The following is a 23,230-nucleotide window of genomic DNA, read 5'->3' as shown; positions in this document are numbered from 1 at the left end:
TGTTTTATCTAGGGACCTTAGGGGCACGGTAGTGACACTGTGTCGTAAATAACAATATAAAATTACTGGTTTTAGCCATTACGACGAAACAATTTTTTAAATGCGGAACATTTCTTAGCGAACATTCGCCACTTTGAGCGTTTCTATCTATCTATCTATCTATCTATCTATCTATCTATCTATCTATCTATCTATCTATCTATCTATCTATCTATCTATCTATCTATCTATCTATCTATCTATCTATCTATCTATCTATCTATCTAGCCGCCTACGTCTGGGCGCTCTCATGATCGCCTCCTTAACTTAGTGTGGACTGTCGGGTAAAGACATGAATAACGTGAAATCCTGTCGCGTACGTCGTCAAACCCTTTCCTTCAGACACGTGTGGCACATACCCGTTTACCACGGGCCGCGGTGTACGGGTACGCGCCGCAGGTAATGGACAGTTTATATCTACCCAGCAAACGGCGAGAAGAGACATCGGTAATTTTATGCTAGAGCGTTAAGAAAAACCGACATCGGCAGGGTTGACCCGAAAATTAGGATCCCAGCAGGAATCGAGCCCAATTAAGCATTCTACGTGGCAGTGAGCTGTACTACCACAAAGCCACGCCATGTCTATAAACTGGTTTGGAAAAACAGCCTCTGCTGGCGTAATGTGTGTGCAACGTCAATTGTGGTTGTGGTGCCTGCTATCTAATTTTACAAGAAAGCAATAAATACTACATATGTGCTCCTACGATACAGGCATCATATCGGATTAACGTCTGTGGTTCTAGTGTTGGCTCCGCTTTTATAGTATATATTTGTATTCCTATATCATTCAGCAAGCTATATTGAAGCATTACTCGACCCCGGAGGAATACATTAACGAAATTTACGCATGATATTCACATGATTGCACCATAAAGTGAGCTTATATAGTTCGATAATACTGACGCAAGTACTCTAACGTGAGTGCTGACGTTACGTCACACCATAAGTTACCCTTTAAACCGCTAGTGTTGTCGACGTGCCTGGTAAGCCCACGATGTGCACACAGCTACTACACTTACAAAAAACACGTCGATCCACCTCGTAACGCTTGGCTGAAAGCCATAAAGTATAGCATAGAAGCATTTACTGACTGATTCGCATTAAACCGATTCCCACAACGCGTGGGATCTGCCGAATTTCTTAATTTCAAGGCGCTGCTCTTCCAGGACTATGATAGTTTATTCGTTTTTGTTTCAACTTCCATTATTTTTTGGCCTTGACGAAAGTCGCAAGATGCTGCATGTTTATCAATTCTTAAAAAGGGCAACCGATTTTTCCGCGAGTAATATATTCACATTGAGGGCTTTATAGATTCCTATAGCTGTAAGTGATAAAAATACTGCGGGATCGAAAGAAGAAACGTTGCCTAATATTGTGACAAATTTGGGGAAAATAGCGTTTTGACCCATATTGCGGCTTCATTTTCACAATGTAGCGGTTCAAGTAAAATATGACTTTTGCATCTTTGTGTAGTATGCTTTGTGGTTATGACGTACAGGAAGTTTGAAAAGAGTAGTGTTGGGGTCGAACTTCGTACGTTCGCCGAATACCTCCATATTGTTACCCGCCCCGCGGCCGGCGTGCCTGCGCCAACACGGAGGCGGTGGTACCGGATGGTGGAACGACGACTGTCTGCTGGTCACAAAGGACGCGAAGACCCACGTCTCCCGAAGGGGTCAAATATGGTGCCCAGGGACGGAAGGTACACTTGCGCCTTCGCTGTGACAGCCAAAGGCGGCGGCAATGATGCACGGCCTATTGTATTGACGACCCGTAAACGCCTGAGGCCGAACATTCTGGAAACCGGGGTGGAATGGAGCTGAGCGGCGGCGGCTAACCGACGAGCGGGCGAGAGGCGGTGGTTCCTGTATTCTAGTACACCATAGTTCCTGCGAGGAGGTGGCGAGAAGGAATCCGAGCCTGGTGTTCTCAGCGGCAGCCGACCGGGAGACAAGGAGAGAGTTACTCCTGCTTTCCGATTGGACTGTAAGAGTGTTTGAATGGGGAGACAGGGAATAAAAGCAGGGGTGCAGTGACAGGAGGTGGAGAAGAGAAACGAATAAACGTCTCTATCCAGATGATGTCGGAGCGGTCGTTTCCTCAAGATGCCAGCAGATGAAAAGTTCTCGTCTTCAGCTTCCTTGGCGGCAGCAGCAAATGTCGCGCAACCAGCGAGGCGAGTGGAACAAACGAGAAGAACCTAACTAGTAGTTTTTGTTTTAAGCGAGAAAAAATTTTCTAACTGAACATTCGCAAGGTCGTACGAAGTTTGCCTTTGGCTGGCCTTCACTGCATAGCACGTCAGCGCAGGATCCCAGCGGGAGCCTTTTCGTAGCGAATAATGCAAGTCTTACAACTGCTTGCCACTTCTTTTAGTAATACTGCTGTATATAACGTCAAAAATTGCAATAGTGCTAAAATTCTGGAATGGTACTACCCCCTTGGACCATCAAAGGGCAGGTAATATTCGACCGCTTCATCGTCCAAAGGGGCAGAATAATAATGTAGTCAATGGCCTGCAGAGCTGTTCTAGGGCGTCGTGTTTGTCTTTTGACAATTAAGACACATGGTCGTACGTAATAATTAACGGCATAATTAAGCTTGCTTAAGTTGTTTTTATGATCTTTCAGGTATAGGGCACGCAAATTGCCATTGCGCGACTGTATGATGAACCTAAATGAGAGGTGGCAACATGAAAACCATGACTTGCATGTCATGTATGGCATGATTTACATACCACGCTCACGGTGCACTCGTGGCGTTTCACCCGCTTGATATTGCCACGTGCGTTTCTTATCACTTTTGCTGTATTCGGTTTTCGCCCACAAAGACTGTCAGCAACGCTCAGCGCGAACTGCGCCTCATTGTTCGAGAAGCTTCGCGATCATTGTAGATCGTTTTGCTAAGATTGCACGCAAGACGCGCACACTCGAGCTTATTCTAGAATTTGCGCGACAGGCAGCGATAACGCTGGAATATTCGACGGCACATGTTAAATGCCGACGCGCTTCACCGCTAGTCAGTTGATCGACGGTCGACGCTCGGTTCGCCGCTATCAGTGTATTGCTGTAGCTTGACTTTCAGTTTCCCGGCCACAAGTTCGGCCTAATAAAGAGTTTCATCCCGGACGTGATGACTGCTGCCTTCGTCGACGTCACGACCACGTGACAATATATACCAAATTGGTATGGCATGACACTAGTGCGTGATGAACATAAATGACAGGTCATGCATTGTATATTCCAGAATTTACGTTTCATTATGGTATATACCGGACTGTAGATGCATGCATGCATGTCAAACATGCGATATATATGTAGTCAACTAGATGCCATGGCATGAATGACTTCACTTGAGAAAGACAAACAAGGCGATGTAGCAGCTCTTTACCGGCTGCTTCGCATTACATGCATTACATCGATTCCCACATTGCGTGGGATCTGCCGTATTTTGTTTTTTCAGTATACTGGTGTATGTGCATGCTTGACTGAAACATTTTCCTGTTTCATTGTGTCTTTTGTGTGCAGGATGAAATTAACATTCCGGGTATTCACAAAATAACGATTTGATTGTGAGACACACCACTGGTGAGGAACTAGTTAATTTTGCCTCTACAAGGTTCTTGAACATGCCTAAATTTACTACATTAAGTGAGACAAAATCAGCTCTTCAAATTCGCCTGCTTTTGGCGTTTACAAATGTTGACGATTAAACGAAGTATTGGTGCTGTGCTTGTGTGTTTGCCAAGGCAGCCTTCCGAGTTTTGTTCTGTTACACATCTCTTGATGAAGACACCTTGTAGTACATCACTGTGCCTTTTGTGAGCAGGTTGTTGGAACAAGTAATCGATTCCATTGCTCCATGAGAATTCCAAGTGGCCAACATATTCGTTATGATCAACATTTGTTGAAATAATATATTTACTTTTGGAAGCGCACTGTAACTCGTTCTGTAAGACGCCGGTAATGAAAATGAGTTGACATTTAAATGCTTACGTGGTCTTGAAGCACAAAGGATTAAGCCTGTTGCTATGCGGCAAGAAGAGCACCAATTTTGCTGAGATGAAAAATTCTTTAACACTGGAGCCGTCGCTAGAGCCGTTTCGACAAGCGGTCCGCGGACTTGTGTTGTTCAAGTCTGCAACTTGAAGACAAGTTGACTTGTCGAAACGTGGGCTCCTGTATAGTGCCTAGAATATACTTACTAGTGTGCCGACCGCGGGCGTCGCGGTGGCACGGAGAATGATGCCTTCCACCGGCGGCCACCAGACGGCGAAGCCGTAGGGACCATGCTATGCCGAGCGGCGTCTCTAGCCGACGCGCGCGCCTGTGAGGGACGCCGACGGGCTGTCCCAATGCAGTTTTGCGCTACGGAACGTTGGTTGGGGTGCAAAGCGTAATCGAAGGAATGTGATTTCGTAGCACTAACAAGCGATCGTACGCACAGTTATCATTAGCGAGTTTTAGTATAGCGGGAAACGCTTACGTTAGCGTTAGCGTGCGTCTCAACGCTAACGCTAAAACGGAACGCGCTGCGTGCCAACTGGTTGTCTTTTAGTAGAGCGGAAGGCATTCCCGCTAACGCTAACGCAAGCACATACGGCGCCATCTAGACATAAAAACACTAAATGCACTGTCGAATCCACAAAAGCGCCACCAAGTCGAGCTGATCCAAAGTCACCACTGTTGCGTCTCCATGTCGCGTTTGCAGAAGTGTTGAGTTCTGACACATTGGTTTCTGTCGACATGCCGCGTTCGAGAATTCTTCAAGGCCTCTTTAAGCTGGGACGCATCACGCGTCACATTCATGCACTGCCGCGAAAGGCATGAAGGGAAGCGACGCCTGACCAAGGAGGTTAAAGTAAACCTCCTTGCGCCTGACATGTATCTGCTTGACTTGTGGCCGTATCTTGGAAAGAGGCGACTAAAGACAGCGTCGCCATCTCTGCGCTGCTACAGAAAACGTGAGCGAACCTTGCAAACAAATCTTGCTAAGCCTTCTGCAGCGCAAATCCACTTTGTATCTCAAAAACGGAGCCATTTTATCGGCGGTACACGGTTGGCGAAGCCTCATTACTCAAATCTAAATGAAATACGAACATTATTAGGGAATGAATAAGTTTAATAATGCAGGACGACGGCTACAAAGATTCGAAGTGGACGGCTCTCGCTTCAACAGGCACCGCCATCTTGCCCTACGTACGGGATCTCTTGCGTGCGTTAGCGTTGAACGCTATATTCCAGAAATAGCGTTCGTACGTGAGAGCTCGGGCTACGTTTACGTTCTGCTCATGCGCAGTTAGGAGCACGCAACGCTAACGCTAACGCTAAATCCTTGCGTTTGCTGCTATCCGCTATACTAAAACTCGCTATTAATACGCTGCGCGATACCGGCTGTTTCTTCGAAAAATTCTGTTATATGCGACCCATGACTACAAATGCTAAATTCACGGCAATTTGCAGCTAATTACCTTACATTTACTAATGATCTGTTTATTTACCTAAGGACACATATTTTACTAATTATCCATTTAATCAGCTAACGACACATATTTTACTAAATATCTATTTAATCACCTAACGACACATATTTTACTAATTATCTATGTAATCACCTAACGATGCTCAGTGTAGCAATTATTGAAGTGCTTCTCACAAACGACAGCCGCCGGAGTTAGTCTTCGATTTGTGCTCTTTATATTATTCTCCCACTCGGCTAAACTTATTTAAATCTCTGCGTCCACAGGAGCGCTGAATAATGAGACCCGCTCGTTGTTTGAGCGGTAGCCACTCGTACAATATGGGACAAAACAGGTGCTGTATTTACGCCTCGTTTTCTGCGACCACATCGCGGTTCTGTGAACAGAAACAAGTGCGAAGCGCGCGCACAGGAAAGAAACCTAGCAATGACAAGCTACTGGCTCGAAAGCGACAACGCCCCACAAGTTTACAGCAACGGAATATTTCTTAACTCCGTGATCACAACCGACTACGCTTACGAACGGGCACGGCCGCTACATGAAAAAAAAAAAAAAACGCGGCCGTGGAACGGGCATCCGCAGCGCAATTCAGCGACGCGCGTGCAACGCGCACGCTTGGCTTGATGCGCCGCTCGGTTAGCATGGTCCCTAAGAGTGTCGCCGTCTGGTGGCGTCCAGTGGAAGGCATCACCGTCGGTGCCAGCGTCTCCCATTGGAAACCCTCGGCGGTCGGCACACTAGTAAGTATATTCTAGGCACTATAGCTCCTGTAGTCAATTCGTTGCACCATGCCAGCGTTTCGCAATAAAAAACGTAAGCTGTTAACTGTCAAGAGTGACAATTAGACGAACGCCTGGGATGGAACATGGCATCAGAATAATTTTCGGAGCTTCTCTAGCCAGCAAAAGTGATACTCAAAAAAAAAAAAAGAAAAAGAAAAGGCAGAAGTTCAGTATAACATATGGATCAATGCATGCTTAAAGAAATGAAAAATTCTTGAACACGGGGTGTCGCTGGAACCGCCGTTTCGACAAGCGATTAAGTAGTGTTCGTTAGTAGTAGGTATAAAGATAATAAGTTAACGATGTCCACAAGTCCAGCTCTGCATACAATAACGTGAAAGCCGAATATATATTTTTTTACTCTTTACACCCCCAAAGAACTCGCCGGGCATTTTAAAAATAAAGTTGCTCTCTCTCTCTCTCTCAGTCTGTACACTCGCCGGCAGGAATTTTCAATGCTTCCGAAAAAAAAAACATTACACCATTTCCCACTAAAGGAGACCATGAGGCGATGCGAAGCCGGAGCATTTGCACGATTGCGTTCCGTTGGCGTTCGTTGGGCATGCTACCGACCTCGCGTCGTGGAACGCGAAGAGGAACGCTACGCGCGTCTTGTCTTCCCTCTAGCCTGGCTATGGTGCCTCTAGCCACCATAGCCTGGCCGTTAATTCTCACAGGGCGAGCGGGGACGCGGTCGACAGGCGTGCGAGAGGGGGGCAGCGTAGGAGAGGAGAGAGAGGAGGAGGAGACGCGCATGCGCTGGTGCTCATCGCGGCGTTGCGCAGGAGAGAATTTCGGCATGTCTAGCCCGCGTTTCGGAGTGGAAAGGGGGAGGGGGAGTGGAGAGGGGAAAGGGAGAGGGCATAGGACCGGAGCAATGGTGAGGAGGAGTGGAGAGGAGGTGTGTAGAGAGGGTATGCGCATGCGCAGTAAGGGTGGTCACGCCGCACACCACCACGGATTGAACTCCGCCATAAGATACTTCGCATCTAATAAATCGATAATACACGCGCGTCCCTTGCGATCGGCACTATGTGTTAGCGAGATTACTCGCGCCGATTAAAAAATTGTAAGCTCCATATATAAAGCCTGGCACGCTTATTTTGTGGGCGCAGTTGGCAGACAGCCACATGCTATTAAAAACACAAACAACGCTTTAGAGCCAGAAAAATAACACAGCGAAAGCTTGCGATGCGCGTCCTTCGGCCCAGAAACCCGTTACGAACCTCGCGGCGGCCGCGAGCAACTCGAGCAGTTCGGCGATGCGCTTACGGCGCTCTTTTGACCAGCTGTCCTATTCTACCACCGTACCGTGCCCTATGCTGCAGCCGCTATTTGTCGCTGATGGTCACGTGGTTTACATACGCACTTTGGTAATTTTGTTTCGCAACTATTCTGTGGTCCAGACCACAGAATAGAGTGCAGCTTATTCTGTGGACCACACAATAAACTTGCGCGCTGTGGGCTGTGCTGAAATGTTCTGTAGCCCAAGCAGCCCACCTCTCTTGACGACGGTTTCTGCGCACCAGACCAACCAGACCACAGAATAGAGTCCCAATCTATTCTGTGGACCAGACACAAAATAAGTGCGCTTTATTTTGTGGACCACACCAAAGAGACTTGTTAGAGCCACCCTAGACTTGTGCTGTGGACCGTGCGCACCAGACATCGCTGTAGCCCAAACAGCCCACCTCTCTTGATGACGGGTTTCTCTCACAAATTGGTAGGGTTTATTCTGTGTCTAATTCACAGAATAAGCACTGCGCCCTCCTCTCTTGACGACAGCTTCCCTCGCGAATCGCAATATTCGCTCACAGCTTTGTGGAATAAGTCCGGACCAAGGAGGCCATTTCCGGGCATAGTACGCGAGATGGAAGACGCTTATGCGTGAAAGGGTTCGAAATACGAAGGCGAAGCCCACCTTTGGCATGCTTGCTGGTCTGACATGCCAAAGCAGGTAAACTTGTCGTGAATTGAAGCAGCAAAAAGAACGCGTATAATAACAAATGACAGCGGTTCTAAATATTTCTGGACCTGATCTATCGAGAGCGAAACACTTAAGTCACTTTCACCACAGTACATCTGTGTCATGCAAAAAGAAAATGTGCACTAAGATCTGCACGGAGTCTCAAATTTTGAGCCATCCCCACGATTGTGCGAACACAGCCACGATCTCCTTAAGAACAGCGTCAACGCCACCGCGAGAAGGGAATCACAACGACAGAGGGCGACACTACTAAAATAGTCTGGCCCTGATCTCTCGCGTCAGGACACACTTTAGTCACTTTCACCGCAGTGCAATAATGTCGTGCAAAAAAAGTGCACTGAGATAGGCAAGGGGCTATTTTAGCTGTTTCTGTAAAGTTTTCAGACGTTGACGATCATACAAGTACTCGTAATTATACGGCGCATGCAAGTGTATCTAATTAAGTGACAAAGTGTGCTGTGTCCAGTGACAACTAGTAGGTTCTCGCCAATCTTACTGCGCTTTTTTTTTTGCTTGACACAGGTGTACTGCGGCGAAAGTGGCTTAAGCGTTGCGTACTCGATGGATCAAGGCCAGAAAATTTTATACACGCTGTCATTTGCTGTTATTGTTTTCTTTTCGCGGTGGCATTAGCGTTCTTTTACGGGTGATTTATGACCGCGCCCATTCAGAAGGATTGCTCAAAGTCGAGTATCCCGTGCAAATGTTTGTGTACTTTTTCACATGACACAAACGTACTGTGGTGAAAGTGACTTTAGTGTTCCGCACGCGATAGATCAGGTTCACGAAATTTTAGAACCGTTGTCATTGTTATCATTATAGGCATTCGTTTTGCTGCTTCCGGTTCACAATAACAAGTTTATCTGCGGCTGATATCAATACTGACATAGTTCAAAACATTGGAATCTTTCACGCATACGCGTCTTCAAGAGCGTTCACAAAACGGCGAGCACATATTGATATTCGCGAGAGAAGCTGTCGTCAAGGGAGCTCGAGCGTTGGCAAATCGAAGTCTTCATGGGGTGGGCTCAGTTCCTTCTGAGGGCATTAACAGCGCCTGTTCTGTGGACCAACCACAGAATGAACCCTTGCAATTTGTGACAGAAACCGTCGTCAAGAGAGGTGGGCTGCTTGGGCTACAGAACATTTCCGCACAGCCCACAGCGCGCAAGTTTATTGTGTGGACCACAGAATAAAGCTGCACTCTATTCTGTGGTCTGGTCCACAGAATAAAGCTGCACTCTATTCTGTGGTCTGGACCACAGAATAGTCACTGCGATTTTGTTTCTTGAAGTCAAGATGGCAGCGCCCACGAAACGCGAATAGGGGCAGTTTGTTTACACCAAGTTTACACTCAGCCGCTGCAGAGAAGTCGCGTCCCGGCCGCTCGCACCGTCACCGTGTGCAAGTTTCCCGCGTCAGCCGCCCTTCTTGTCCTGAATAATCGACCTGTACACCCTAAGTTTAGGCTTCGAAGAACTGCTACTCGACGAACAACAGCGTATCATCACCATGTCGGCCGTTTGCACTGCCTACGGCTGAACGGGCATCGGCGGCCGAGACGATTTACTTTTTCACAACTTCCCAAATTGTGGAAAAACAATCTCCTCAGTGGATCGCTGCTGTGAAGGAAGCACTTTCAAGCCTTCGATTACCACTGTTCTCTGCTCAAAACATTTTCTTGACAGTGACTACCATCAGTTTATCGCTAATGCTTGCAATGGGATCTCCTGTGAAATCTGCTCCACTGAGGCCTGGCGTGGTGCCGTCGACGTTCGTTTACGAACGGAACGAATCGCAGGCACCGAGAGCAGCATTCTCGAAGAGGCGAAAACATGAGGTGAGATGTCGAATGTTGGAGCTTACTAGGCTGCATGTATAAAAAAGTTCATGAGGCCATTCTACTCTGCGAAAGTGGATGACCAGAGTAGCTGTAGAACACACGGCACGAAGGTGACGTGGAACTTCGATGAAAGCTGCAGAACGTCATTTTAAATGCGAAGCATTCCTTAGCGATCGAAGGGCATTTTGACCGTTTCCATCTATCTATCTAGCTGCCTACGTCTGGACGCTTTAGTGGTCGACTCTTCAACATGGTATCTGCCAAAATTGGAATTGGAGGACATCAGTGTATGAGGAATACGATTCACAGGTCATGACATGATTACCGTGAAAATCACGCCACCTAAGCCGTAGGCCGACGCATCGCAAAGCATTGTGAGCGGTTCTTGACGTCATAGAATGTTCAGCACCTGCTGCTTGTCAGCAAGAGTTTCATTGCTTTAAACGTGTCGTGCATTCTCTTTCCCGTGACCATTTTTAAAATTTTTTTAGTAGTCTATAGAGCGGCTCCGCTACTGTAGAAGCTTCTTGAGAAGCTTTAAATAAAAATTCCACATTCCCAAATACACATTAAGCTCTCTAACTGTAGTGGGCTCGGGAGCTTGTAAGATTGCCCTCTTCTTCGCGCCATTAGGGTAAATGCCTTGTTCAGTGACCTTGCGATTCAAATATGTCAGATTTCTAAAAGCAGCGGCATGTGTCCGTGTTGAGCTATCCTCCCGTGTCAATTTGCATATCAGTGCGTGCCCTTCAACTTGTATGCTCACTTCATAACATGATTGGGTTGCATTAACCAAATGGTACAGTTCATGCTGCATGTATAAAAAGCTCATGAGGCCATTCCTACACTGCAAAAAAAAAACAAAAACATTTCCTGTCACGCTTACACAGATATTGTTATGCTTTATTTATGTAAATAATTTTTTTTCTACCATGTGTGATGTGAATTGTGCATTTGTTGCAAATCTCTTCAGCTGTCACTTGTTGCCATGTAATTGGTCTCCTGGGCCCTTGTCAAGCTGTTTATTACAGCTTTAGCCCAGGAGACCAACCAGAATGTAATATTTTTTGTTTATTCTGGAAACTAAAGAGAATGAATGAATAAATGCTCTGAGCCCTCGTCAGAACACTCAAGCGCATGCATGCTCTTGGTCTCGCTTTAGCATTTGGGCACATGCTTTTCAAATTACCTACTTCTCAACATTTTCGACAAATAGAGCTTTTGTACCAACACACCTACACGAGTGTCCCCTGCCGCATCTATCACATTTTTCGCTCTTGAAGACTCTGCTTTCCTTGGATTAGCTGATCTCTGGTCTTGATGTGATCGGCTCTTGACTACGTTCACTGATATCTCTTGTTCTTTCAATTGCATTTGCTCAGTGTCTCGCACCGGTAGTTCCCTCTCCAGGGCGATTTTGCAAGCAACGGGAAAGCCTTTTGCCTCGGCTATATCGTTAGCCATTAAGAAATGCCTAAATGCTTTGATTATGACTAAGTTTTGAATGTTTAGGTCGAACTCCGCTATTTTCTTAAGTGGCAGCGTTTCGAGAGAAGTAGACCTCTTTGTCACTTATCGGTTCATTGTTTCCTTGCGTGTGCTGGTTGTGAGGTCGACGTCCCGTCGTTTTTGCTCATGGTCGAGTACCTCGGCTGGGCATTAGGTAACAGGCGGGGCCCTACTCCAGGAACATGCGTGTTACTTTCCACTGGAAGAAAGTGCAGCTTGCTTGCTTCCGTTTGTGCCCCTCCGCCCCTCTACTTGGTTGTCGCCTATGCGGGTACGCAAGAACCTCGTCGCGAGTTGTAATAACGTTATCACTCAGCCTGCTAAGAATAGAATGCCTTTATTCAGTACCCATGTACACATATATACTGTGATGAGAAAAAGCGACGCTGGTCTTCAGGCATGTGGGCAGCTAGCGCAAAGTAGAGGAAAAAAAAGCTGATAATAGAATAGCTGTCATGGCCCAGGAACGTGTGCTGTCTCTGTGTCTCATTCATCACAATGGCGCAATCTGCAGCAAAAAAAAACGCCAGGCGTGCGCTGAAACCACAGCACAGTCACAGCGAAAGCTGTAAGAGCGGCGTTTCTAGGGCCCATTGTAAGCTCTCTTGGGGCTACTAATACAAGTACACTAGCAAGGTACCCACTACACCATAAATAATAATTTTTGTGAAGTTGGGAAGCACCTACTAAGCCGTTATTCGTCATTCTGCAGGGAAGCGAGGCACCAGCTACACGTCTGTAAAGCATTATGTGCACTTTGTTGACACGAGGACTGATGACGATGAAGAATTATGGCTCAGCCCTTTGTAATGGGTTGGAAGCTTTAAACGGCTCACCAGTTATGTAATTCGATTTGACGCCTGGTCGCTATTTCACTCTCCCGCCATGCTGTATAACATACGTTGAGGTGGGAGAGAGAGGAGGGGGGGGCGAAGAACTTTACTGAGACCCGAGGAATGGATCATGCGCTTATGGGCTTCCTTGGCAACCAATACAAGTGCACTTGCGAGGAGCCCACTACGCTATAAATCATTGTAATTTTTGAGAAGTAGGAAAGCAGGCACTGTGCCATTTTTCGTCATTCTAAGGAGAGCCGTGGTACCTGCTAAACGCATGTAAGGCATTATGCACACTTTGTTGATGCTGTGCCTGATGACGATGAAGAATTATGGCGGAGCCCTTTGTAATGGGTTGGAAGCATTCAACAACCTACTCGTTGGGCAATTCGCATTGTGGGACGCCTTGTTACAAAATTCTCGTTGTGCGATGCTTGGTGCTTATTTTACTCTTCTACCACACTATATTGCATATGTTAATGTGGTTCCTTCCCGAAATGAGCCTGTATAGGACCTTCTTGCAGAGCAGTTTCAAGCACCGCCATGGCTCAGAGGTTAAATACTGGGCTCCCACGCAGAGGGCCCAGGTTCGACCTCGTTCCATCCTGCAATTTTTTCTTATTAGTTTTTTTTTTCTTATTTCGAGCGATAGTGGCTACGGACACCGGCGGCGGCGGCGGACAACTACGGCACTAAAACAGCCGCTGAAATGATCTCATAACAGCTTTCGCTGTAAAACCAAAGCAGAAGGCAGCTGTCCTTGTGGGTCATTGGCATTGCGCATCTCGTTATTGAAGAAAACACCATTCACTCTTCCTCGGCGATGGAGCCAGCAACGCAATCGTTGCTGCAGCTACCCATCACGCAATCCACAGACGACCGTTCATGCCTCTTCGGCGGTTGCAGGGTACGACCTGGCAGGCACCATGCTACCATCTCATTCTGAGGAAGCGCACGGCCTCCTGTTGCTTGGGAACGCTGTTCACACTTCCCCCTCGCGACAACTTCTCAACCCAGGACTCTTCCAACGTCTCAGCCTCGAGGGGATGCCGCCCAGGCTTTCCTGGCTGTGGATCTCGCTGCCTTGAGTGCTACTACCACAGCACACTTCATGTATGTGAATGCCGGCTCTTCGGGCGCCTCACCTGACAGTGTCGCCAAAATCATGTGTGTCCTCATGCAAATGACACAACAGCTCGACCACTTGCTGTCGTTGAGCTCCTGCTTTCAGCCTGCTGCTTCACCATCTCCTTCGGAACCTCCAGAATGCTGTGTTTTCGTGATCTCGGCACGCGCCATGCCTGGCCGGAAAATCAAAAATGACTTGTGGCATCAACAACTGTCTTCATGGTGGCGCCGAGGCATGGCATAATATGAAGGCATAGAGCAACGGTACTGGCCAGAATGGAGCGCCATTCATAGCAGCGTTGGCCCTCTTCTGCATGCCTGCAACCCTCTCCCAACTGCAAAACAGAATGGAGAGCGAAACCACCTCGACCTTGCAACCGTGCCTGCGGCCCCATGACACGGAGCTTCTCGGGCAGCCCTACTTCAGACGTTGGCCACAGGAACTGCACTCCACTGCAGGACGCAGTCTTTGTGCTGGTATCCGATGCCATGGTATCAGTGAGAGAGGCCGTGACCACTCCATTCCAGCGCAGTTGGAGGAACTAACCCCAGGTTCGCCTTCGCTGGGACACTTGCAGATGTTCTAGTGAAGGAACAGGAAAAGCCTATACCACCAATTTCCGTGCTCGTCGACCCATTGAAGCCTATTGAGCCTCTGTGCTGCTTCAAGAGCATTACTGAGTGTGCGCCATATCACCTTGCGCCGAATGAGACACATAATGTAACAGGGGCTGCGTGACACCAAACACCCATCGAGAGGACACCTGGACACGCTTGTGTCTTCTAGGTGAGGATGGAAAAGAAGTCACGAAATAGAAACTCAAGATTTACAAGAACCGTCACATGGTCAGAGCAGCCGTACTAAGAGGAAAAAAACCCGCAGCATCTGATTGCAGACCAGCAAAGCATACACGCAATGGAGTACAGCATGTCGAACACATAGGCTTTCAGCGAAAAAGTTCATCGGCACGAGCGCAAGAAATTTTCCCTGTCGCTAATCCCACTTCCTGTGGACGGAATATCTATCGCGACGAAGCCTGCGCTGGACTTCACGGCCACGGCACCCAAAGAGCAAGCTTTACCGCTTCCAGAGCTGTTGGGCACTGATGAAAAAGAGGAGAGTGAGCGCCCGGTTGATAGTATGGAAAGTTTGGCTGAAGAAAATTACTTTTATTTCCCCCAAAGCCACAGAAGGTGCGTGACAAATGTCCTGACCATCTTCCTGGTGTTAACGATCATGCAGGTGTAAGCAAAAAGGAGCACCGAGAGACCTTGCCACCCATGGTGCCGCCTTGGATGCTGTTCCGCCCTCTTCCTCTGGGAAATGCTGCGACCACCGTTACTTCCGCGACAAGCCAGTCGCCAGATGCATGTTTTACAGCTCACATGACGTTGCAGCGGGTCGAGACCGACCATCACGAGGCAGCCAGCACCGCCCACCAGAGGCACTGTCAGCAGCTCTGTGTGCTTGCTGTCACGGTCAAGTGTGATGACGAAGAACGTCAGTGGAGTTCAGGCGCGCTGGCAGCTAGCATGAAGAAGAGGAAGAAGAACCAGATAATCGAAAAGCTGGCCCAGGAAAGGGTGCGGTCTTTGTATCTCATTCATCACACTACCCATATGTGACATCACATGACTCCCATGCTGATTGTGATCCAGATATACAGGTGGTGTGACATGCCGTGCTGTGACAGAGAGAAAGATTACTTAATCATATTTCATTATTCTTGCGATCATCTGACGTGACAAGCGATGGGCAGTGTTCTTGTTGTGTCTGCTTAGAAGTGCTTATGCATGTAAAGGAGCATGTGGAATGACTATATGTAAAGGTGAAGATATTCTTACAGTTATTTTCAGAACTGCAGAGGCCGATTAGCCATACTCACTTTATTTTCATTTTATCAAGGAGATTCCATAACATCTTCCACTATCCGATACTGTTCTAATAGGTGTCATAATTCAAACTGCATGAAGAATATAATAGGTTTGAGTTTCTAAGTAAATTGAAGGCAAGTACTAAAGGAAAAGCTGGGTACAAATCGGAAAAACATAAGACCAGGCGATTATACAAAAGTATAAATGGTGTCACTAGATTTTTAATATTTGTCGGAAAAGTATGTATTTTAACAATTCCCATAAGTTCCGGTGTTGGTGCGTATACCTCACTAACTGTTTTTTTCATACACTATTTCAGATTCTTGGACAGTTGCTCTCTGGAGATGCTATCATCGGGCACACGCCAAGACCAAGTCATTGTAGCGAAAGAGATCATGTAAGAAGGCTTTCCTTTATTTTCTCTGCAATAATCTTTGGCATTATCGCTCGCAACAATGCAAGCCAATTTATTTCAGGATGACTGTGCAGCAGAGCCAATATATCAGGCAGCACTGGATCTGGCTTGTGAGTCGGGACAAGCTGTAGACACATCACTAGACTCAGCGTGTGAGCCGGGCCGTGGTGCAAATAAATCCGTTCAAGTGGGACTACCAACCCGCCACAAAGCATCACAAGCAATCGAAAAGAAAATTCTGTCATCAATCGCTACACAAACAGAACCACGTGCTGTTTCTTCAGGTATGTCTCCGCATTTGCCGTAAGAAAAGAAGCCGGTTTCGCTGCAAGGGTGCCATAGCAACAAATCGGAATGTTACACGAAGTAGGCTAGCAGCTCTTCCCTTAGGATCCGATATGACATCGCTCTACGAAACACTGACGTAAGGGAGTACGGATGCTCCAGTGAGCGAAACAACTTTCATGCTTTCTGTCACTTGAATGCAACGCAAGTGGTGAGAGCGCAGCAAGTACTTGCTTTCACTCGGACATAGAAGATGCGAGATGCAGGATGGTGTTATCTATTCAGACTTGATTTGTAACCTGCTTTGCACCTCAAGTGTCCGTATAACTGCTGTCAGAATAATGAGGGATTGTGGCATTGTTCGTAGTGGTCATAGCGGAACCAACTTTGGACCTAATATGTAACCTCAATTAAATTATATTACAATGACTATCATTTTCATAGGACAGTGCTTTCAGGGCCCTTTGGCAATTGCATTTAATTTTAAACCAAGAATAGAATTACCGTGTGTCTCTGTGGTCACTGTGAGAACGATGCCCAGAATGCAATAGCAGGATATATAGCATGATGCAGCATCCGAAAAAATGGCAAGCTTGGATTAAGTCGCGCAAGGCTTAAAGACCGAAGCTGGTCATTCTCAAGTTATGAGAAGCTTTTTTTGCTAGGTTTTGCTAGGCACCACTATGTTTGGCTAGGCATAACTGGGTTTGCACATTGTACGTGGCAGTGTGCCCAGTTACGTGCTCGGAAACTGGATCAAGCCTGTTATGCTCTGAAGTGGTGCTCTGCTGGACTTGGTACTTGCAAGTTCTCAACACAAGGAGACCGCGTGCGGATTCGCAGCGATTTGCATGTATATCTCCATTGAGGAACATACCTGGCTCTACCACTTGCCTGCGACGCTTGGCAGCAGCCCCTTCGGCTCAATGTATCCGAGCATATTCTAGCTTGGCTGCACGTTATCTTTCTTTATACGCGGCTTTTCTTTTGGAGTTCGTTTAGGTCTACACATGGCGAAGAAAAGTGCAGCAGGCACTCTTGACATCGGTATAGTGCGACGACGATGAGTCAGCACGCAGGAATGGTCATGCGCAGTGCCGAGGCAGGTGGGCGAAGCTTGGCCTAGGTCACGTGCAATGCCATGGCTATGCTAGGTGACATCACAGCTATGCGAGGTTTTTGATGGACGAGCATGGTTTCACGGATAGCTTAAAAACCTGGCAATTCATCCCACGTGATGCTTCCAATGCGGGTAAATCTTGAAATTAGGTCCGACATCCGGCGGGCTCCGTTCCAATTACTGGGCTTGTTGCTGTGCTCCGTGCGTAGGGGTGTTAGCCTACTGGCTCAAACGTGTACTATGTCACGCCAGTCACTCCATTGCGAAGAGAATGATCCATAAGAATGACTGTACTCTACCAGACTGTTTGGGAGGTTGTCACCCTACCTGACCTGAAGCCTCCTCTTTGTGCGAGATTCCTGTTAGACCCCTGCATTGACGTGCAGTGTGCTCCCCCAATTATGGGTGCCTGCTCGATTCGCTGCATACCACCCTACAGCACCTCAGAATTTTTACAGCAGAGCTGTTTAAAGGCCAGCTCCGACGATTTTTCACATTCAGTGTATCTCAGTAAACCTCACTGGGTGCGTTCCTTTGCACGTTTCCATCATTTATGCCAAATAAAGGTTGGAGAGGTGTGCAGATTGCTTACAAATTAATTTTATTGGTGGCCTCGAATCGCGCACCTGGCTTCGCATAGTTATCACAAAATTTTTATTGAAGTACCTAAAGGCCTGAGCAGGCATTACATAGGGGAGTTAAAATACATAAATCGGTTACAGTTACAGTGCACATATTGAAGCAGGTATAACCAGAACACAATAACAAAAAAAAAAGTTAACGTGTATTCAAAGTGGTAGTTCAGCAGTGGAGCACATATTCAGTCAGAACAAGAAATAATAAGGCTAAATAAATAGAAAAAAATGCGCATATATAATATAATATAATAATACAATAAGGTTCACAACTATCACGCAGCATGATTTTAAAAAGTGGAACGGTATTCAAAGCGAACCTTGTTCATGTTGTTCTTAGTGCACAGGAGTAGCCACCAATAATTTTTTCGATAATGAGGTATAATTAATTAGTAATAATTATATTGATAACTCGACGAGTACTCACGTAATTATCAAAATGTGAATGAGGTATATAGAGGCATGTTCAAATGACATCTAACTGCGTATTTCAACAACGTACTAATTGCATGCACATTTTTCCGGCTGATAAGAAAGCCCGCGAAATATGAAAAATAAACATTCTTATTTCGTTCTACAGCGAAAGCTGTTATGCGACCATTTCAACGGCTGTTTTGTTGCCGAGTTGTCCGCCACTGCCGCTGCCGTGTCCATAAGCGCTGTCGCGCGAGATAAGAAAAAGAAATGAAATAAGAAAAAAATTCAGGATGGAACGGGGTTCGAACCTGGGCTGTCTGTGTGGCAGCCCAGTATTCTAACCCAGAGCCATGCCGGTGGTTGCAACTCCTTTGCAAAAAGACCGTATACAGGCTTCATGTCGGGAAAGAACCACATTAACATATGTAGTATTGTGTGGTAGAAGGGTAAAATAACAACTAGGCGTCACACACATGAATTCTGTAACCGGCGTCACACAATGCAAATTGCACGAGTGGGTTGTTGATTGCTTCCAACCCATACAAAGGGCTCAGCCATAATTCTTCATCGTCAGCAGGCACAGCATCAACAAAGTGCACATAATGCCTTACAGGTGTTTAGCGGGTGCCACAGTTCTCACAGACAGAATGATGAAAAATGGTTTAGTGGCTGCTTCCCTACTTCACAAAAATTATGATTTATAGAATAGCGGGCACCTCGTAAGTGCACTTGTATTGATTACCAAGGAAGACCATAAGGTGCCCAGATCCATTTCCTCAGGGTCTCAATAAAGTCCTTTCCCTCTCTCTCTCTCTTTCTTACGTTAACAAAGTTTTATAGCGTGGTGGGAGAGCGAAACAACGACGGGGTGTCACATAATGCGAATTACGGAACTAGTGGGCCGTGAAAGCTTCCAACCCATTACAAAGGGCTCAGCCATAAATCTTCATCGTCATCAGCACGGCATCAGCAAAGTGCGCATGATGCCTTACAGGTGTGTGGCGGGTACCCCGCTTCTCCGCAGAAGGACAAATGGCGTAGTGTGTGCTTCCCATCTTCACAAGAATTATATTATGGCGTATGTGTACCTTGCAATATACTTGTATTAGTAGCCCCAAGAGAGTTTAACGGCCCCTAGAAATGCCGCTCTTCCAGATTTCGCTGTGACTGTGCTGCGCTTTCTGCGCATGCCTACCGTCTTTTCTTTCTTATTTCGCACGATAGCGGTTACGGACGCCTGCTTAATGAACACGAAGTTACACACGACGAGTAACAGCGACTAAATGAACGCGAACGGAGCCACACGAGGCTATATGGCTGCGTAATTTTTCTCCGCTGAGTGAAACAGCCGATGCGAGTGCGTTAACAGTGCAAATACACTGGGGGATATGCAGCCAGTTAGAAGTCCAACAATAGGAAGCAAGTGTCTACTCACTGACCTAGGAAACAACACGTTACTAGCTTGAGGCTGTGGTCTTTGAATCCCTGCTTGGTCGGCATGAGTGATCCTTTTTACAGCAGGGCTGTTCTGGGGTTGCTTGAAGCGGTGAGCAGTTGCAGCAGCGGTATGATGCTCATTGCTTCAGATGAAATGGTGATCGCAAGTCATGGCGCAAGGTAAAGAGGCACACTACGTGTCAGGTGGCAACCCGCAGGACCAAAACAATTGAGTCGGTGGCGTTAAACCCAATGCTGCGTGCACCTCAAGACTGCCAGAGCCTCGAAAACAACACGTTATTTATTAGGTTGAGGCTTTGAGCTGAAAATCCCCCAACATTTGGTGTGTTACGTCATTATGGCAAAGTGACAGGAGTGACAAAACCGATGTGCCACTAGAGCATCTGCTGTCCACAAGGCATCGATAGTGTGTTGGTCATCGCTTCATAGTTTGATGTGCGAATTTTAGTTCCCCGTAGGTGGGCGTGCAATGGATGGCATGTGGTGTTGCGTTGTGAGCTGCACACGATTCCCCGTGTAAGTACAGTAGACTCCTGTTAAGACGAACTCGAAGGGACCGCGGTCATCTGTTCGTTATCAGGAGGTTTTGCCTCGGTGCAGGCGGCCTTTTTTTCATTGTCTTGCCCAGCAATGTTCAAGACGTTGTTGAAACGCACCTGCATACCTCGATGTATAAAGCATTGCTACAGGCTAGCACCAAGAAAAATGCCAAGCCACGAGCATGCCGTTACACAGAAGCCTTTGAATGTCACTTTTTCTGTGATGCTGTTTGCTTGTACGCACGCTATTCCACATTTCCATCCCATCATAAAAGATAGCTCACACGTGACATCGATTAAATATTCGTTGTCGAAGCTTTCTTGAGCTGTCCACTTTTCGCATGCAGCACCAACCCGCATTGACAAAATTGAGACAGATGTCGGCGATAACGCATGCGCAACCAGGGATGAACCTTGACCGTTTGATATAATTTCCACAACACAAAGCGTGGCGACAGGTGGAAACACAATTTTCAGGAGGACAAGATGCAAGTTCCCGTGACTCGATTGTCAATTTTCAGAAATGTACAGGGTGCATACATCTAATGCACTGTATGGGAACTAGCCCACTAAATCGTACAACCTTGCCTTGCAGAGCACATGACCATGATTGAGGCTTGGCTAGACTCGTCTGCCTATAATGCGAGCTTTCGTATGTGCTTTTGTTACATTCAAGAAATGGAGTCGTTAACCAGACCATCTGGTTAACCTCCCTATCTTTCCTCTCTTCTCTCTCTCTCAGGGGTTTAGCTTATCAGAAGTGCTCCCGAAAAAAGACATGCTAACATGCCAAGTGCATCCAAATATGTTACTTGAAGCACTGAATGGTGTAGATTACAATGTGGGCAAAAAGACAAGAATAAGCATTTATTTGGCTCATCTAGATAAAAACTATGCTTCAAACAGAGTATTTACACGAATCTTACGAGCACCCGGTTTCGCGTGTTCAAACATAAAAATCCTCATGAAGATATTTGCTACCACATATTAACGATGAAACTGTAGCACGCTCCTATGTTGACAATTAGCAAAAAAAATTACACCATCTCCCACTCAAGGGAACCATGAGGGGATGCGAAGCAGCATTGGGGGCGCGCACACCAAGTTTCTGTGAGAAGTGAGAATGATGGAAGCCGACCAAGCGCACGTGCTTATATACACATGAAATGGGAGAGGGAGAGGAGAGAGTGGGTTACAAGCTGTATTTGGCTGCGGCACGGCTTCATCACGTGGAAGGAGAGGCTGCGCCGCGGCTGCAGCGCGGGGAGGAGAAGAGAGAAGGCGACAGAACACCTGCGTTAAGGAGGAGAGTGGGAGAGAGAGTAGGCGCATGCGCAGTGGAGCGTGGGCGTCACCATTCCTTCTGTGAGCCTGTTTTGCTGGCTCTAAGATCACTTCTGGATATGCCTCGGTCGCGTGCTGTTGCCTTGACAAAGTCACTATACGCTGAGTTGCTAAGAAAGTCTGCAAAGTTTTCTTCTAGGTCCTCATATTTTCCGGTTTTCGGCCTGTAGTAACTTTTCCCGATCGACGTGCAGTTGAAGATATCCCATCATGCTACTCACGGTCACAAGCCTCGCGCACACGAAAAAGACACAACGCAGCTATATTCAGTGTGCAAAATAGCCTTCCTTTGTCGTGCACTTTCATAATCATAATGGCTCATCACAACTTGCACTTCACTGGGAACAGATACAACATGCACATGTCCTGCAAAACCAACACGAACTGACCACAAAATCTGCTTGGCTGCCATTGTGTGATGGTGATGACAATGCACCTGACCCCTCTTACGGGAGTGTGCCGCAAACGTGGTTTCGGTTTCGTACTTGATTGTAATGCACAGAAAAATTTTGTTCCCGTTGTCGCTTTCTTTTTCTTTTCCCCACTCCCTTTGCGTTTGCCCCTCTGAACATGGCGGACACAACAAAAGAGCACCATACAGAAGGGCGCAATGGCTTGGGGGTCCAAGTTGTAAATCCCCCTACTCTTGTTGTTGCTTTTGTTGCTGACAAGCCTTCACCTCCCCCATCTACAGGCTGGGGGTGAGGGGATACTGGCTTTTCGTTTATCTCGCGCCCTCGCGTCGCGATTTGCTTCGCGTCTTTGCGCCAGGAAACGCTTTTCTTTTAAATATTTTTAGCTTTTTCTCGATCGCCTGCAGTGTCCGTTTCGCAGAATCGCTAGCGCTGTCGATCACCGTGAAAGTTCGTCTTAACAGAAGAGTACAATTAGGCGGTTCGTCTTGAGCGAATTTTTTTTTTCGTTGAGTCTATGGGAAACCAAGCAAATGGTCCCATGGTGTTCAGCGTAAGCGAAAATTTGCCTTATACCCGTGTCACACGGGCGTTTGGAAGGCCATTGAACCGATGGTCTATTGACTCAACTGACAAGCATGAGCTGCCACACGGGCGATTTCGAAGGCTATCAAGTCAACGGAGCACCCCCACGTCCGTTGAAACTTCGATGGCTATTAAGCGACAGAAGCGGAAACAGCGCAAACGTGCCCTCTCGTTCACAGTGTATCCGAACCCATGATTACAAAAAGCAAGTGTTAACCAGTATGCTTTAAAACAGTATATGTAAGCGCTATCGATTATTTATTAAAGTACTTGTGCCACTTGAAATGTGTGAACTGCACATACTTTCGACATCAGCAACGTGCTTGTCTTTATCGTGCAGTCTTGCCGTGTGTCGCTCGCCAGTTTCACTGCTCAACAAGTTAAAAATTAAATATGTATTGCTAACTACAAATAAACACTTTATTAAAATGGTCAAACAAAAACAACAGGCATATCTGTGATTTTTAAGCGGATTTGTATTATTTAACTTTCAATGACATCAATACGCAAATAAAGATCTGCAGCACCGCGCAGTTTTTGC

At 46.8% G+C, this 23,230-nt stretch overlaps 1 protein-coding gene across 1 annotated transcript in view; it reads left to right on the top strand.

Annotated features, from left to right (window-relative positions):
• Positions 1–23,230, top strand: part of LOC119377226 (zinc finger protein 260-like) — a gene marked incomplete at its 3' end in the record, with an annotated part of 75,447 nt that overhangs the window by 30,196 nt on the left and 22,021 nt on the right. Inside the window, exons 3-5 of the mRNA XM_037646793.2 lie at positions 9,900–10,127; positions 15,798–15,875; positions 15,955–16,177. Coding sequence (XP_037502721.2) covers positions 9,900–10,127; positions 15,798–15,875; positions 15,955–16,177 — 529 coding nt within the window. The remainder of the gene's footprint in view (positions 1–9,899; positions 10,128–15,797; positions 15,876–15,954; positions 16,178–23,230) is intronic.

This window comes from Rhipicephalus sanguineus, unplaced genomic scaffold (assembly GCF_013339695.2).
Source record: "Rhipicephalus sanguineus isolate Rsan-2018 unplaced genomic scaffold, BIME_Rsan_1.4 Seq411, whole genome shotgun sequence".
NCBI lineage: Eukaryota > Metazoa > Arthropoda > Arachnida > Ixodida > Ixodidae > Rhipicephalus > Rhipicephalus sanguineus.
Note: the sequence above shows the minus strand (reverse complement) of the source record. Positions and strands in the feature narration are given on the sequence as shown.